Source organism: Phlebotomus papatasi, chromosome 1 (genome assembly GCF_024763615.1).
Source record: "Phlebotomus papatasi isolate M1 chromosome 1, Ppap_2.1, whole genome shotgun sequence".
NCBI lineage: Eukaryota > Metazoa > Arthropoda > Insecta > Diptera > Psychodidae > Phlebotomus > Phlebotomus papatasi.
The window spans coordinates 44,210,102-44,228,424 of record NC_077222.1 but is presented as its reverse complement, the minus strand read 5'-3'; the positions used below and the strand labels follow the sequence as shown (position 1 = coordinate 44,228,424).

The 18,323-nt window shown below is 32.9% G+C and overlaps 2 protein-coding genes across 5 annotated transcripts in view; both read left to right on the top strand.

The window, feature by feature from the left end:
• Window positions 1-180: 180 nt before the first annotated feature.
• LOC129798396 (protein arginine N-methyltransferase 1) lies at window positions 181-6,519 on the top strand. The gene is made up of 3 exons (XM_055841525.1): window positions 181-246; window positions 522-749; window positions 5,315-6,519. Exons 1-3 carry the CDS (start codon window positions 244-246, stop codon window positions 6,161-6,163), a joined length of 1,080 nt encoding a protein of 359 aa, XP_055697500.1. The 5' UTR covers window positions 181-243; the 3' UTR covers window positions 6,164-6,519.
• A 296-nt stretch (window positions 6,520-6,815) lies between these two features.
• The window catches only part of LOC129798392 (uncharacterized), a 22,441-nt gene continuing 10,933 nt past the window's right edge, over window positions 6,816-18,323 (top strand). The window contains exons 1-4 of one of the 4 annotated variants that reach the window (XM_055841522.1): window positions 6,816-6,973; window positions 7,306-7,544; window positions 12,288-12,960; window positions 17,595-17,875. In XM_055841522.1, coding sequence (XP_055697497.1) covers window positions 7,401-7,544; window positions 12,288-12,960; window positions 17,595-17,839 — 1,062 coding nt within the window. In that variant the 5' untranslated portion in view covers window positions 6,816-6,973; window positions 7,306-7,400 and the 3' untranslated portion in view covers window positions 17,840-17,875. Of the gene's footprint in view, window positions 6,974-7,302; window positions 7,545-12,287; window positions 12,961-17,594; window positions 17,876-18,323 lie in introns of those variants that run through there. The other 3 variants (XM_055841521.1, XR_008751415.1, XR_008751416.1) reach the window with 3 other exon arrangements.

The following is an 18,323-nucleotide window of genomic DNA, read 5'->3' as shown; positions in this document are numbered from 1 at the left end:
AGAATTTTCACCATGGAATTCCTTTGGAAATCGTCAAGATGCGATATAGTTGACAGTGGGTAATTTTCAAGCCCAGTCACACGCATTTTTTTCGATAAAACTTTAAAAGTAATTTCTCTGTGAAAAGCATTATATTTTCCTTCTAAATTAGGAAATTACATTTCTTGCGTGTCTAAGAAAAGTGTGTGTGGTCACAAACGAGTGAAAATTTAGTTCAAAATATAACTGAATCAAAGAGAAAAAATGGTGAGCATTTTTCATTCCACCACGCTACATAGACAAAGTAAAAACGAACGCGCGTAAGTCGAGCATTATTTTGCAAATTAAAAAAGGAAATGGCAGAATTTACTAATTTATTCTTCACCAGTGCATTAATTCATTTCACTTCTGAAGAAAACTCTTCACTAGTAAGGATTTTTTACGAGACATTGAAATTACCGGGCCGCCGGCATATCTCAAAATTGATAATAATAAAAATGTATACCAAATGTGTCTGATTGATCTCCTTGTGAATTTTTTAGGCATCGTCTGACACAGAAATGTCAACATCAGAGACAAATGGGGAATGCAGCAGTGAACCAAGCGTGAAGGATGTGAAGCACATTGAAGCGAGTGATATGACATCACGGGACTACTATTTTGATTCATATGCCCACTTTGGGATTCACGAAGAAATGCTAAAGGACGAAGTGAGAACACTCACATATCGCAATGCCATGTATCATAATAAACATCTCTTCAAAGGGAAGGTAAGTTAGATTTTAGGTAAATGCACAAAATTATTCTATTATGTCATTAAATCTTCAAAGCCCAAGAAATTACCTACAGCTGGGTTAAAAAAAATTACTAAACTCACTCAAATTCAGAGAATCTCGTACTTTGCGGCACCTCTGAAAGTGTCCAATAATTATATCTAAGACGTTTTGAGGTTGGAATTCATATTATAAAATTCACCACTTAGGGTTGCATCGTGCATCGCAAATCTTGTTCTGAACAGAGTGCCAATAAAATTAAGAGATTTAACATCTCGTTCGCGAAGTTGCATCGGAAATTTCTTGTGTTAATACACTACATAGCGTAAGGGCTCATAATTTTGGACAGTCTGCTTATAAGCATGGAAGTTCCAAGTTTGAAGTGCGATATTAGGTGAGATTCTTAACAATCTCACCTACTATAATCCTAACAAAATTTCATGTCGTCCGATCGACCTCAAACTTGGCCAAAATGTGTTTCGCCACTTCCTGATCACGAATATATATGTGGCTATTTTACGTTCCCGGCCGGCCGGCTGGCCGGCCGGCCGGCCGGCCGCTCTTTGGAGCTTAATAGCTCCTAAACTAAAAAAGATATCGACTTGCGGTTTTCGGTAAAGGTTATATATCGGGTGAAAATTGCAACTTGGTGCATTGACCCCCCACCCCCCACCCCTCCTTCCGCCATTTTGAAGACCCCCCTTTTTTTGTTTTCTTAATAGCTCCGCCCCTATAGCATCGATCGGGCTCAAATTTTAGTATGTTATAGCTGGGCCTTAGAGCTTTCCATCAATACCAAACTTAAGGTCCCCCGACCCCCCTGACCCGAGCTATAAGGGTCCAAAAAAAATTTCTTAAAATGGCCATAACTCCGGTTCTAATTGTCAGAATTTAAAAAGTGAGGGCTTTTTGGAAAGCTCTCGTGAAATGCCACTTCTCCTTCTAACATCGCAAGTTCATAAAACCACCGCTAGGGGCGCTATTATTAAAAAGAAAATTTTTAAATCTTATAAGTTAAATAACTCAAAAATTCCTTATGCAATCGGGCTGAAATTTTAGTATGTTGTAGCCGTTGATTATACCTATCAAACAAAAAAAACCTTAACCGTGTAAACAGACGGAATTCCCACGGGAATTCCCATGAGATTTTCCATTCCGGATGGGAATTCCGGATGGAAATTTCCATATTGAACTGTCAAATTTTTGCCATCTGCTCTATGCGCCTCTGGTGGACTTCAAGCGCAACACAAAAATGTTCCGAAGATTTGAATTTCAAATTTTGTTTTTTCCGAATATAAATAACGGAATGTGTATTTAGAAGATATTTTACGTACTTTATTTTATTAAAGTGGCTTTATTATACCACAAGGATATTAGTAATATTATCTATTAATACATTTCATGGAAAATCTTTTAAAATATCTCGAGAAATGATTAGAAACGTTGTTATAGCGTAAATATCTTGTCAAAAACCCCCAATTAAAGTGGATAAATCAACGACTGGCTTTGGATATCTTTGCTGATAGGACCGATTGATTAATTTTCGTTTAATTGTAGTGCTGATAATTTAAAATTTTATAAAGTGTTAGAAGAAAATGTATAAAATATCCCTGGGTGACCAAGCAGTCAATTCATTCGGAACAGAGATGTTTACAAAAATTAGTTAATTGTATAATAATTGAATACAAATTGTTTTAAAAAACAAGAAGACTGTAAAATATTTTAAAATTTTATTTCCAAAAAAAAGTAAACAATAAAAAATATTGAAGTAATATTTTATATCCGAAAAGGCAGTTTATATGGTTTCTGGCTATAATTTTCATCAGTGAACTTCGATAGTTCTTACTATTCTTTGTATTTCCTTATCTACATTATTATATTCTTTACATTTTTTAATAATGGGATTTATTGAAAAAGATAAATTTTGAATCTGCCTTTCCAATCATTTAAACCTCTTCTGAAATGTTATTGATGAATATTTAATTTAATCCAGAAACACTAATCCTTTCAAAATTATTATAGTATTATTATTCGATTTCAAATGTGCTTTTAAAATCAATGTTTTGATCACTACAGGAGATTTTACATGTTTTTTCATATATTATTTGCTTAAAAACACTCCAAATTAAATTTTCGAAATTCTCCGGAAGCAAAAAGCTATCTCGAGTGAGATAGCTTTTTTACATTTTAGAAAATTGAATATTTCACCCTCCAACGGAAAATTTCCATTTGAAATTCAAAATATTTCAAGACATTCGGGCAGTTTCGTGCACTTTTGCAGAGGGCGCTTGTATAGCAAATTTACCATTTGCTCGTGGGAATTCCCGTGGAAATTCCGTCTGTTTACACGGTAAGTCGATCCATAACCTCTGACCCGAGCTATAAGGGGTCAAATTTCGAACATTGACCGGCCTCTATCTCCGGTTCTAATTAACATATCGACCTAAATTTTACCTTTTTGGTTTCGTCTCGATGAGCACTTTCAGATGCAAGTTCAAAAAGTCACCACAGGTGGCGCTGTGATAGCGTCAAAATTCATCGAAATTCAAAGTCACTTTTCTCAAAAACGGCATTGTGCAAGTTAATGAAATTTTAGTATGTTGTAGTCCAGTCTAGGACGTTTCCAAAATGGTGCGTATGCGCGCTGTGGTTTCAATAGAACCGGAGATATGAGGGGTCAAAGTTCACGAAATTCAAAAAATCATATCTCCGGTTCTATGTGACCGATTTTGATGAATGAGGGCTTAAACGAAAGATCTCACCAAATGCTACAACTTTCTAGAATATTTGAACTTCGTGGGACCAACACCAGGGGCGCCACAGTCGAAAAACCAATTTCAATATCACATAACCTCAATTATCTCGACTGTCGCTGAACCGATTTTGATGATTACTTTGACATAATTGTAGAGGACATTTGTCTCTACATTTCGTCCATACATCATTTTCCGGTCAGACTACGCTATCACTCCGATTTTGCCGTTTAAGTGTGAAAAAATTGATTTTTCCCATAATAACGCTTTGAAATCACTCAGATGCCAATTTGACTGCCTCTACTCCACCAAGACACTTAAAATAGGGTTTTAAATGGAAAGTCCCACAAAATACAACAATTCTTTGATATAGTTGAAGTTCAACAAATGACTACCTGGGGCACTCTGGATGAAAAAACGAGTTAAGAAACAAAAAATCTCGCTTATCTTGGCTTCTGAGTAATCGATGAGATCATGTTCTATGGGAAAATTATAGAGAACATTCTGGTCTACATTTCACCCATATATCACTTTTGTGCCAGTTCATCCAAATCCTTGATATTTTGGTTTAAATACAAAATTTGTATAATTTCACGAATTTGATTCAAGATAACTGAATGGCGACTCACAATTTCAGCTCTAAATCGAATTTGCATGCACTCCGAGTTAGCTCACGTTAAGAATCTCACCTACATAAGCCGGTTAGGATTATCTGTCCCTTTTCAATACTAATTGACATTTCTTGTTACTCTCTTTTAAGAAGGGTTGTTTAGAAACTTAGCAAGCTATTTATCGTCTTATTTTTATTAAAATTAGTTTTAATACGTTTAAAAATGAATTGATAAGTAGAGGTGACCTTGGCTCTTATTTTGGACAACTTGTTTATTAATTTGTCCAACTTGGCTGTAAATTTGGACAGCTAATCCGCCTCAATAGGATGCCCATTGTTCTTCATTTGATGAACCAATCTTACCAAGTCCTCTTCCTGTTCATGTAAGGGAAACGCAGAATGTAACAAGAGGCCCGGAAACTTTCCATATCATTCATTAAAGTGAGTTGACTTCGGTACTCCAAATACGTGCGGTTTCGCTCATTCCCTGACCTTTCCGGGAGCCTTTCAGGGCATTTCTCGCTACATCTCTTTCGTAGAGATGATGCTCCTTTGTTTCTCCAGGCATTTGTCCAACCTAGTCATCACAAAAGCTAAAACTTCACGAAATTTCGTGAGAAAAACACCTGTCCAAAATAAGGAGTATCGTATCACCTCACTGGTGAATGTCTTAAAACATTTCCCATTTTTCACACGAAAAATCTAATTCACAAGGCAAATCTCACTTCAGATCAAATGTACAAATCACCACTAACGTGAATCAACACAATATTCAATGAATATTCAATAATATCACTCAAGAAAAGCGAGGAAATATTGTTAGTACTTCACCACAGCTAATAAGACTAAGTAAAACACGAAGTTCTGTCATATTTCTCGTAAGCAATTGCTCGGACTGAATTTTCAACAAAGCAATTTCAACTCAAATCATATTCAAAATTTTACGTATTTAGTGTCAAAATCTTCTAAAAAGAACAAATATTTAGATAGAATTCATTATTCATCAAATATTGGAATAAAAATCCATCATTTTAATCAATTTATTTTTAGTGTCCAATGTTATCCTCAAACTGTCCAAAATAAGAAACTGGACAAAATTATGAGCCTTTCGCCTATATATAGACAAGATCTGTAAAGTTGCATCGCGCTAAAAAGAATTCTTTGTGAATAAAGCATGAAAAAAAATTTTTTTTTTACAGGTGGTTTTAGATATTGGATGCGGCACAGGAATTCTATCAATGTTTGCGGCTAAAGCAGGCGCTGCAAAGGTCTTTGCTGTGGAGTGTTCAAACATCGTAGACTACGCCAAAACAATCATCGAGGTGAACAATCTAGCTGATGTGATAACAGTGGTGAAAGGAAAAGTAGAGGAAGTCGAGCTGCCGGGTTGTACTCAAGTGGACATTATAATTTCGGAATGGATGGGATATTGCTTGTTCTACGAGTCCATGCTGGACACAGTACTCTTTGCTCGCGATAAATGGCTAAGACCTGATGGTATGATGTTTCCTGATAGGTGTAGTCTATTTATCACGGCCATTGAGGACCGTCAGTACAAGGATGAGAAGATCAATTGGTGGGATGATGTGTATGGATTCAATATGAGCAATATTCGTAAGGTCGCTATTACAGAGCCTTTAGTGGATATTGTTGACCCAAAGCAAGTAGTCACGAGTGCCTATCTCGTGAAGGAAATTGATTTGTACACCATTCAGAAGTCTGATTTAGACTTTGATACGCCATTTAGGCTGATTGTTAAACGTAATGATTTTGTTCAGGCATTGGTCACATACTTTACAGTGGATTTTACGAAGTGCCACAAGCGCTTAGGTTTTAGCACAGCCCCAGAAGCGCCCTATACGCATTGGAAGCAAACAGTTTTCTATTTCGATGAGTATATGACAGTGAAAAAAGCAGAAGAAATCTACGGTACGTTCCAGATGAAGCCAAATGCAAGGAACAATCGTGATTTAGACTTCACCATTGATGTTCATTTTAAAGGCGAATTGTCTGAAATGCACGAGAAGAATCACTACAGGATGCGTTAGATTTCTCATGACTCCTATTTGTTTTACATTCAATTATTTTTCCATACTCCCTTTGTCCACTACTAAAGCACCCTTTACAATGTATATGTAATATATTTTAAAGGATTAACAAAATATATATCTTTTGCAAGATGTATAATCAATCCATTGAAAATTGCAAGTTAGGTGCGTAAATTCAAAAATATATTTATAAAAATCACTGGATATTCATGTTTGAGACAAAAGATCCCTATTCTGTATGTATAGATTAATCTCAAGCGGAATACACTTTGATAACTTAATTTCTGATTAGAACTTAAGTAATAATTGTATTTTTTATTTTTACGAATGAAATATATAATCATATTCAAATAGGATAAGCTATGGTTTTCTTAATTTATTATATAAAAATAAAAGATGAGGACCATATAATTGGTGAGGTTCACGAGATATTTATTCTCTGAAGTCTGAAAAATTAAATATTAGTAAAGATTAAAATTTTTAACGGTGTTGGATTAGGAAAATGTAAATTTTGTGGTATGGTATGGTATGATGGCGTGGACAACGGCAACGGCAACCGCCGAGCACTCCTGCCCTGCCATCTTTCATCTCATACATGAAACATGAGTTGACATATGAGTCTGCGACACGGACGTGAAAATTTTCTAGCACTAATACAGGAGATTTGGCTGGACGCGAGTGATTCCGACAGCCTTACATAAAATAGAAGAAGAAGAAAAAGCACACAGGAGGAACTCATTTAATTTTAGTGAGAAATTTCAGTATAAAAAGTTATGTATCGTGTTCTGCACCAAGATGACTTGAAAGTCTGTAAGTATTATATCGAATGTGATAGTCAAAAGATTAGGTGAATGCAAAATTGCTGTTTATTAAATGAAATAAAAAGTATTATTGGTGAATGCTTGATGTAATTAGGGGTCGGTTACATGGTTCTAACAGCAGTGTCATTGGGGTTTATGGCACCGGGAAGTAATCGCAGGTACCTAATGGTTAAAATTTTCATTTTCATGAAATACGAAAATTGCTTTTATGTTTTTGTATTATTTGTCCGGGAATTTGGGCTTTCAGTCTTAAGTTTTAGGCAGGACCTTCTAAACATTCCCACACCACTTAACATTTGGTTTTTTGTTTTGTTTCAGCAGTGATTTCCCAAATTGCCCTCGGACAACTTGTGGGATAGAAAGAGTAAGCACGAAAAGAAGTGCAATCAGTTTTATTACAAACTGAAAATATAGCTATGAGAACGAAAAATTTCCTAATAATCCTGTGCTGCGTCATTGCCACGAGTCTGATACTTATTATCTTGGGACCCACAGGACAACAAAATCAGTCTATAAAAGACATCATAGATGGAACACACCAGCAATTTAAGGAGCTCAAGGTAATAACTAAATCAAATGTGAAAGAACTACAATCTTCTCTACAAGTTAACATTATATTGACTGAAATCAAAACTTCCTTAATCTACAAGATTTTGAAAAGATAATTTTTTATAAGATTTATTAATACGCGAGACAAAATCTATATCATTGTAAAATAACATTTATTTAAATCCCTAAATAGAACGCATACATGATTATTTTTAACTCAAAATGAAGGTCGAAAATGATGATTTTGTCTTATGCTTAAAAAAAGTACTTTTAAGTGCTTGCGGGGAACAAATTTAATTGATAATTGCCTATAATTTACAAAGTGGTAATATTAAATTTAGTTTTGACATGGGATTCTCACTGAAAAAGTGACTACACAAGTATGATTCTTATATGTACAGTGGGTGTCAAAAGTTTCTTTTGGAACCAGGTTTAAAAAGATGATAGAAAAATTACTTTTTAAAGTTTTTCTTTTTGAAAATGAGTTACCTGTAATGCGTAGATCTGATGTATTTAAAAAAAAAATATTTAATTTTCATATAAAAATAGTTTTCCATAAGTTGATTTTTTGATTCCGTCAAAAGTTCGTTGACTTATTTGAAAAAGTAAGGAGTTGAGGAGCAAGCAGTAGCCCAACGAAGTGAATGATGCTGCTGGTTGTGCAAGACTAAATTTTTATTCAATTGTCAATATATTAATTTGCGAATGAGGGAAATTGGAGTAAGGAATGGAGTGGGAAGAAGGTGGGACTGGAATATGGGAAGAAAGTTGCAAGGGATTTGCAACAGGTTTACACATTTCTATAACTTTCAATAGCCAATATATTCATAAAAGCTATAAAAGTCATGATAAATGATAAGAAATAATGTGTTTATTTATAATTTGGAGCAGAGGTGTGTAAGAACCGTTGAAACCGAATAAACGTCAAAATACGTTTCTTCAGGTAGCGTTTTAACCATACACGTGCAAGCTTCATTTGGCGTTTGTTCGGTTTGAAACCGTTCTTGCGCATCTCTGATTTAGGGTGAAACCGGCAAGTTACAGAAAGTTAAAATACAGTAGAGTCTCTCAAATCTGAATCTCTCAAATTCGAACGCCGTTTGGATTCAAAATGTCAATTGTGAGGTTATGTTAGAAAGTTCGTATTCTTTGGTGAATGTAAATCATATTTATGTGCTTCTTCCTGAATGTTTACATACTTTATGGTCGTGTAAAATGAAAAAGAAGTATGTTACCACTAAGACTTGCGAGAAAGTACGGGAATTTGATTCAAAGTACAATTTAATTTCACACAAATTTCGTTAGTTTTGAAAAAATCGTTCGAATTTGTGAGGTGAGAAATGTCAAAAATACCCCCCGAGCGTTCGAATTTAGGAGACTCTACTGTAAGGTAAATCGTCCAGAGATACTGACGGAATAAATCTGAGTCGTCAAATGCCAAATTTTATGCAAAATCTCCACAGGTTATATATAAAATAGTCAAATTTTACGGTGATTGATGAGGTACGAGTATACGAATACATTCAAAAGCCAGTAATAAGCCTAGATCAGTTTATAGAGGTGCGATTTCTTCATTGCAAATTTGGATTGTCGATATGGATGGACTCGAACTATATTTATACTTAAATAATGCAAATTTCGTTTAATAATTCATAAACTGTATGTAACTTATTATCGTTATTAATAAAGAAAATTGGATGAGATTAGAAATAACATAAAAGTATCTAAAAATCTTTAAAGTCGATTATCTCAGAACCTATCAGAGATAGAGGCCTCATACTTTACATCCATATAGAGGATTTAGAGCCTTTTTTAGGCTTGATATGTGCAAAATTTCATTTGAAAATGAATTTGATAAACTGATTCTGCGATAATGACTTATTATTTCATTAACCGTAATGATCATTGAAAATCCTTTAAGTCGATTATGTTGCAAACTATGAGAGATAGAGTCTTTGAACTTTACATCCGTTTAGAGTCTCCTCTTCAGGTTTGAGATGGACGAAATTTCGCATGAAAATGAAAAAAAAATTGGTCATTGAATGCTTTAGAAATTGCAAAACCACTTAGGGTAAGTGTGCCAAATTTCGGCATAGTTGCATGCAAGCGCCAAAGTCTCAAGTTTGAAATGTAATATTTTGAATACAAATTGATATTTTTAAATTATTTTCTCTGAAAGAGTGTTGCTTGGAACCTTGTAAAGAGTTTACCGTCTTTATTTACTCTAAAATCATTCTTAATACATTTTAAAATGAATAAAAATATAGACATTGCTTTGGTGCCCTATTTCGGCCACCTTCATTCTCATAGTTTCTCGCCCTTCGAGAATTCCTCCAATATCTTTTTCACGTCATCTCGTTTGTCGAAGTTACATTTTTTGTTATTCTGTTGTATTGTATAATCTCTAGAGTACGTAAAATCTAAAAGTTAATGGAAATTCGAGGAACAAAAAAGGTGGCCGAAATTACAAGCTGGCCGGAATTTGGCACACTTACCCTATAAACTTCAAAATTTAATTGTATCACGTTAAGTTAGTAGCATGTTTTTGATAATTTTGAATTACTTTTTCAAATTAGTCAACAAACTTTTGACGAAGTAATAATAATAATAATATTATTATTATTATTATTATTATTATTATTATATATATAGTCATGTAAATGAGTTTTTGTCCTAACTTCCTTTTCACAATTTCACTTTTCAGATATATACACCTGACAAAATTACCCAAATTGCTCTCAGACGACTTAGTCTGGGACGAAAAGAATAAGCATATCATTTTTACTGTAAAAAGACGTACTCTGGAATACCTAGGGGAAACCGGGGCAGAAGTAAAGGCGGGGTTGCAGTAAACACTGCAAGTCTTTTAATTAGATATTAGGTTTTAGAAGACGAGACCTATAGGTCTATTTTATCTACCCTTTTTTATCTACTAAGTCATATATGATTAGGTAGAAAAATAGGGTTCTTTGTCCACTGAAGAAATGGCCGACATAAGTCGTAGTAGTGCAGACATAAATATCAGTGTTTCGTGCTATCCCATGTTTACTACTGCTACTGCCCCATACTGCTAAATAAAGATACGATAAATGCTGATTTAATTGACGATGTAAAGTAATAAAATTGTTACTTTTTTTGAATTATATGTTAAAACATATTGACAAGAAAATAATGCCAGAAGAAATTATAGCCCAGTAATTTAGTAAGTTTAGACTTTCAGCTCTTTATTAATTTTGTAAAAATTATTAACTAAGCCGTAACTAGTAGATAATGTAACCAGTAGATGAAGATACTTTTTTTTTAATTCATCCATACTAAAGAATTCTGCAATTTTGCACGCGATAAAAATATGACAGAGATTCTTGTTCCCACACATCTCCTTTCCCTTCCAAAAACTACTCTTTGGAAAAATAACCAAACATAAGTCATGCATTCTTCTCTTATTCCACTCCTTTCCATATTTCCCTTCCTTCCTGGCCAAAAATGGTATTGCAATCAAGTGTCTTCTTCGATATAAATTATTCTGGGTGACCATGGTGTAGCCTAAGCTTATAAAATGTAGCTGATTTTGAAATCGAATCAACCAAGTTTTTAAACAATAGATCACTCGTTTAATAATCTGTATCTGAAGTTGAGATATATCACTTTAAACACTCTAATTTAGGAAACATTATTTGTCAATTCGTAAATATAAAAAGGTCTCCTAAGAACGAAAATGCGGTATATATTTTAACCCTCAGACTGTGTAACTGTGTTATCACACTTGCACATTAAAATTTTAATATGATTCACATTAATTGTCGCTGGTGAGGGTCCAAATGTGTAATTTGTGTGTTTGAATCATTTTATATTCAAAATTTTATCTATTTGTTGATAAAAAGGTAGACTTGGCCCGCAAAATTTCATATAAATTGATTTATAGCATTAATGCGATTTTCTCTTTAATTTTTTAATGTGAAAAATATTTATGCTTTAGGTAAATTTAAACTTATTTTTGCAGGCCAAGTCCACTTCTTTATCTTTAATATTAAGTGACTCAAAGACACAAATAACATATTTGGATGCTCACAAGCAACAATTAATGTGAATCACATTAAAATTTTAATGTGTAAGTGTGATAACGCCGTAAGACGGTCTTCACAAAAATCACATTTATTGCGAATACTAAGTTTTTATTTATTTAAAAGTGCTATAGTATCCTCGGTAATATATAGTATCATTAACATCTTTTGAAAATTTGAACTCAGTTTGACTCTTCGTTTAATTGCTATCCCCCGTTTTGTGTGACAGGTCAGAGAAAAAGCAACAAAAAATATTTGTGCAAAAAAACTCTTTTCCAATTTCAAGATAAATATCGATTTAAAGTTATCCGACTAAAATAAAATTATTTTTTACTGAAAGATTATGCCGTTCTACTTTAAATATTTTATTTGAAAAAAAAAAGAAATTGGAAAAGGAAAAATGTGAATTTTAGAAGCAAAAAGAGTTCAAAAAAATTATATTTTCTCACCTAGCACCCAAACTAAAAGAGATCATGAAGATGGATGGGTTTTTGACTTTTTTGGATCATAATTATCCTAGAAAACATTTTCTTACAAGTTTTTTTCGCATGTTAAAGAAAATACTGTTAGGGGGTTAATCATTAATTACTCATAATTAATTACTTATACTCTTTCCAATAACAAGTATTATTAAGCCAAGCTCCCTATAGCTCTTATTTATTTATTTATTTACTTATATCTTACTCTCAACAGGAACAACTCAGAGTATCCGATGAAAAGAAATTGGAGATTGAACCGAAGTTTTTGGGACTCCTCGGTTTTACACAGACAATTTACAATGGCACCAAATCAAATTTTTCTATAGTAACTTATGCATTGAAGGGTCAGGTGGCATCGGTGATCCTACTTGCACAAAATATGGCCCAACGCTTGCCCAATGAACCTCTGTTGATCTACGACCTGGGACTGTCAGACGAAGATTTCCGTGGTATCAGTGGATTTTGCAATAGTTCAAAGTGTTCTGTGATATCCTACGACTTGAGACTTTATCCCTCCCATGTCATGGACGAGGAGATGCATGCGTTTCGACCACTTTTAATCAAAGACGCCCTCATGCGGACACACACAGTGCTTTTTATTGAGAACAGCGTTCGAATGCGTGGTAGCAGTCACGATTTACATGATCTCCTGAAAATTGTGAACGAGAGTGGAAGTGGCGTGCTAGGATGGGTTACTAGGCAGGCTGTGTCTGCCCGAACCCATCCAAAAATGTTCGAATATTTTCAAGTGACGAAGGAGAGTTTTCTCTTCTTGCCCATGGTAGAGATGGATGTGGTCTTCTTCATTAGCACTCCTATTGTGAATGAAAGAATTTTATTGCCCTGGATTAAGTGCACGCTTACACCAGAATGTATTCATCCTATTGGTAAGTTTTTGTTTTCTGTATTATTCAATTTTACTAGTTTTTTTTTCGTTCAGTGTTCTAAAGCAATTTTTTTTTAAACCCTGCTTTGATCGTTAGTTTGTATTTTTCTTCTTAAGCGTAGAGTAGAGAAAGATATCTTATAATAGTCGTAATAAAATTAATTAAGATCCTAGCAATACAACCTTGACAACGCTCACTACGCATACTCCTAGTAATTAGAGAATAATGCTCAGTGCACAATAACTTTTGTTTGTAAATATGTTTACAAAATTTCCTATGAGAGTGAACTAGTGAACAAAAGTTATTGTGCGTTGGGCATTATAAAGGACGAGTGGCTACCTCACAAACAACACTGAGAAAATACCAGTCGTTGATTTTTGAATATTTAATTATATAGTTTTAGGCTCGTATTAAAAAAAAAACATGTAAGGTAAAGTACCCTCTAGTCGGCCAGTTTCTCAACTCGGTCAGTTGAATTATTTAACCAATTTTTTAACGTTTTATAGTCAACTTCTATGAAATTTTCACTGATTTACGTTATATATAATATAATACACCTTATAATGTTAAATCGGTAAGATCATATTATAACAAATCTAATTAAATTGAATAAATAGTCGCACTGGCCGAGTTGAGAAACAGGGTACTTTACCTTATATCAGCAGTTTCATTTTTAAAATGTTAAGGCATTAACCATTTGAATATTCATATTTCTTAACAAAAAATATTCGTAATCTTACCGAATGAATCCAATCGTTTTTTTAAAATGTTAAAATGTTATAAAAATTAGCCCAGTTCATACACTGTTCGGGGACGCGAGACGCGACCACCTCACAATAAACATGGTCTTTCTATGCATTTTTCAAAATTTTACACATATATGAACCAGAATTTAAGTATACAAACATTTTCAAATTTGTATTAATTGGCATACTTATTGTAAAATGACTAGCTAAAATGTGTGAAATTCGATTTGAAATACAATCTGTGTTTTTTTTACCAATATTTCAATTCTGAATAGGGTCTATCTCATTCCATCAAAAATTAATTAAATACTTCACATGGCCACTATAAAAATAAAACATTTTTTTACTTTCTTAACCATCAAAAGCCGTATATAATTTATAATTGTTTTACTTTTTTAGTTAAGCAACTCAAATAGTACGAATAGTATGAATTTTATGACCAAAAGATTGTTCTTGAAAGAAGAGTAAATTACTAAATCAATGTTGAAGTTTTGTGAATTTTCTTCTTTTTCATAATACTAATTAGATCGATTCATTAAAAATAATGTTGTCGAGAGTGCCAAAACCTGTTGGAGAATCATTTAAGGATCTTAAATCTAAAATCTGTCACAGTCACGATTACATTTTTTTAAATAGGGTAGAGTAAGCCCTTTTCGCCACCTTAAGGTTTTGTGCCCTTGTAATTCTTAAAATTTTTGTCGAAATAAAAAGAAATTTTCTGTACAAGTGCTTTGAAGCATTGTCTCTCTAATGAACCAGGAGACTTTTCGGGAATTTTTGGGCATCTAGTTGAAAAAATACATTTCCTGCAACAATGCATGTTTCAGTACTTTTCGCCACTTTGTAAACACTTTTCCGCCACTGTGTAAGCACTTTTTTGCCACTTGTTTTTAATTGATTTTTAAGAAACAGTAGCTTTTGAAAACCCGCAAAAGTACATTGCACAGTACTTTTCTTATTTAACACCTATATTAGACAATTATTAGAGTATTTCGAATGATTTTTTGCACATTTTTTGTTTGCGACAAAAATCAATTGACAATTACGTCTGTTTCAACTAAATTCCGCGAGGTGCGCCACTTGTAAAATGCTTGGAAAAATGAGTGGCGAAAAGTACTTACACAACAGAAAAAAGTAAGCCCTATTTCACCACATCCGTATTTCTTTATTTTTTTGGAAAACATTATTAAATAATGATATTAGAGCGAAGCTTAATTAATAACAAAGTGACTTTCAGTGAAAAAATATCAAATACTGTACTGCAAAAACATAAAATATTGCAAGACAATTTGTCTGAGCGTTGACAAGTTTATTAAGAACTCCATATTTTTTTGGTGACTGTTCACCTTGTTGACAATTTCTTCAATTAACTTGCAAATAATCTAGTCGGTGGAGCACCAGTTATGGTTTTCTGATCCGTTGGACTAGAGGTTACGAAGTAATAATCATTTCGTAGTTCCATGAGCTCATAATTCCCTGAAAAAGTGATTTTATTTGTAGGTGGCGAAAAAGTGCTTACTGGCGAAAAAGTACTGACTCTACCCTATGTATTTTTTGTTTTTTGGTGTTTACCAAAAGTCAAAAATTCATTCTGGTTTTAATTGTCTTATGTTAATTCTATTGAACTTAACTGGCATGTAATTTCATTGTCCTACAATCCTTCTAAACATAATCAGGTCAGGATTAAAGGTGAGTTTTTTTTTAGATTTTTCAATTACCTTTCATTACATAGTAAGTCCTTGACATGTTTAGAAGGGTTGTAATGGACGAAATGACGCTTTATTTATGCTCAATAGAATTATCATAGGACAATTAGAACCAGAGATTATAAAATTTTAAATTTTGGTAAACATCAAATAACAAAAATATGCATATTTTAAAAAATCTAAACATGACCGCGACAAACGGATTTCAGATTTGAAAAAAAAGATAAATTTTGTCGCACAGTGTACATATGTGGGTATTCTGAAATAAATATAATCAAATATGAAAGAATTCTGAATAAATTAATAGTAATTGTAAATAATTTTTGTATTTTAACTCATTTTTTTTAAAGTTTATAAACTTTATTGAGTCAATTTACTAATAATGCGTCTCTCGACTTGAACCATTATTTGTCAGTCGTGGATCCAAATCTGCCTGGTTTCTTTTGAGCATTGTCTATTTATAAATATACAATACATTTCCCACATATTAATTTTATTTTTAAATTTTCTATTATCGCAATTTAAGCAAAAATTAAATTTTAATTAGAAGTCGGGAAACGTAATGTAGGAATTTTCAGACAAGTTTAGAAATAAAATGCAATCTTGAATAAAAAAAATACATTTTTGAGATTAGTGAATCTTATGGAGGTTTTCTGAACTTTTAATGTAGATTTAATGTAATGTAGATTTTCTTGATATTCATTATAATATTACAGTCGAGTTTCTCAAATTTGAACGACGGTTGTGTTCAAAATGTAAAATTTGAGGTTATGTGAGGAAAGTTTTACGTGGAGTATGAATTACAGTAGAGTCTCTCAAATCTGAATCTCTCAAATTCGAACGACGTTAGAATTCAAAATGTCAATTGTGGGGTTATGTTAAAAAAATCATATTCTGGATGAATGAAAATTCCAACAAATTCCAACAAATTGCAACAAATTCCATTTATTTCACAATAAATGACATTTATATATTCTCTAAAGGCTCGAAAGTTATTAATCATAATTTAGGGAAAGTGAATTTCATATGAATTCCGTAACGTTTTTGAAAATATTGTTCAAATTTGAAGAGTGAGTATACCCCCCCCCTCAAATGTTTAAATTTGAGGAACTCTACTGTATATGTACAATGCTATTTCTATTTTTATTTCGGGTACTCAATGGGTCAAGTGGTAGAGCACTCGCTCTATGATGCAAATGTCTCCGTTTCGAATCCCCTTTAGGTCACCAGTAATTTTTCTGGCGTTAAAAGTCTTCGGATTGCATCCAGTGAGCTTTCACTGCACTTGATTCCACGGGACATGGGACTGACAACCCCATCCCGTACAAGAATAAATAATAATGTATGTCTAGAAAACCCCTTGCGGGAAGGCCTTGTTTCTTCATGGAATGTTGTGCCAGCCAGCATTATTATTATTATTATTATTATTATAGTTTCTATTCGATATAAATGACTTTCAAATCGCAGGTATACATAGTCGGATCTAGATTTCATTTACTATTATTGAAATGACACAAGACAAATGTTATTATGAGTTATAGCGGTTATAGCTCTTTCATCCCTCTTAGCTGATTTTCAAGGTTAAATCAACATTACTGTTCAGATTGTACTTATTTATGTACAATTCTTAAAACTTTAAAATTGTGTTAAAAATCTCTCATGAAATAATTATTTGAGCTTTTATTATAAATTTTACTTATTTTATTTGGAATTTTTGTAAGGTATCGAATAATATGGAATAAAAATAAAATACGTTACAGACCACAACACAAATTAGAAGAAAAATTCCAGGAATGTTTGAACAAACCGGTAGTAGGAGCTCTGTGCGATTTTTTTTCCCATTTTTCCAAATAGCCCTTGGCTCGGAAGAAGTGGTATTTTTTCCTCTCTCAATTCTGTTGGGTCTATTCCCAAAGCAAATGTAACAATGATACTGTAACAAATAACATACAGCCCGCGAAGGGACATTTCGATCGTTTAGTCCTGGAGGTTGGAATAACCGGTAAGACGGTGATGAACGCTTGGGAATGGGGCTAACAAGACGAAATGAGATTAAGAAAATTAATTGAATTAAAATTGAATTTTTTCTTCATAATTACTTTTTTTTTCAAAACTTCTTCATATAAAAATGTTAGTCGAAATAGAGACTACAAGTAATTAAATAATTGTGATGATTTTCCAGGGGCTCAATCTGGTGGTTGCAAATTCAATAAGAAGCCACAGTATCGATATTCAGGATGTCATGGTTACGATGCATCTGCCTTCAATATTGTACTGGGATTAACATTTGGTTTCGATGAGAAAAAGTACTCCATTTTTGAACCAAATACGTTCTACATGGAGTCTCTCGAACAAGCAACCAAAACATTAGAAAATAAACGAAGAAATATGAGTGATACTTCAGAACATCCGTTTACAGAAGATTAAAGTTAGAAAAATATGGTTCTGTTTTACCACAAATCACATTGTGTTATATTTCATTTTACTATAATGCATACGGAAAATTTTATACGGAAAAAATTATAAAGAAAAACCAAAAAAAAAGATCTTAATAAAAATATCTGTAAAAAATTTCTGATTCCTTTAACATATTTCAGTATATATACAGTTTTCTCTTTTAAGCCCAAAAATTAAGTTGATTTAAGTAGTCATCGGGTGGATCTACATCATTATTTATAGACATAAGACACTTTGTAACAACTCGCAAAAATCTTCATTTTTTTTTAAATGAAAGTTTGTTCCAAAAACTCACAAAAATTATAAAATTAATGATAATACTATGATTTTTTAAAATCTATTTTCATATTTTTTTATATCGAGCTCTATGTATATAAAATCATGAATTCGCTGTAAACACACTCCAAAATCCCTGCGTAAATCTAGAGAAATTCTTAATTTTGCATTGAATTTA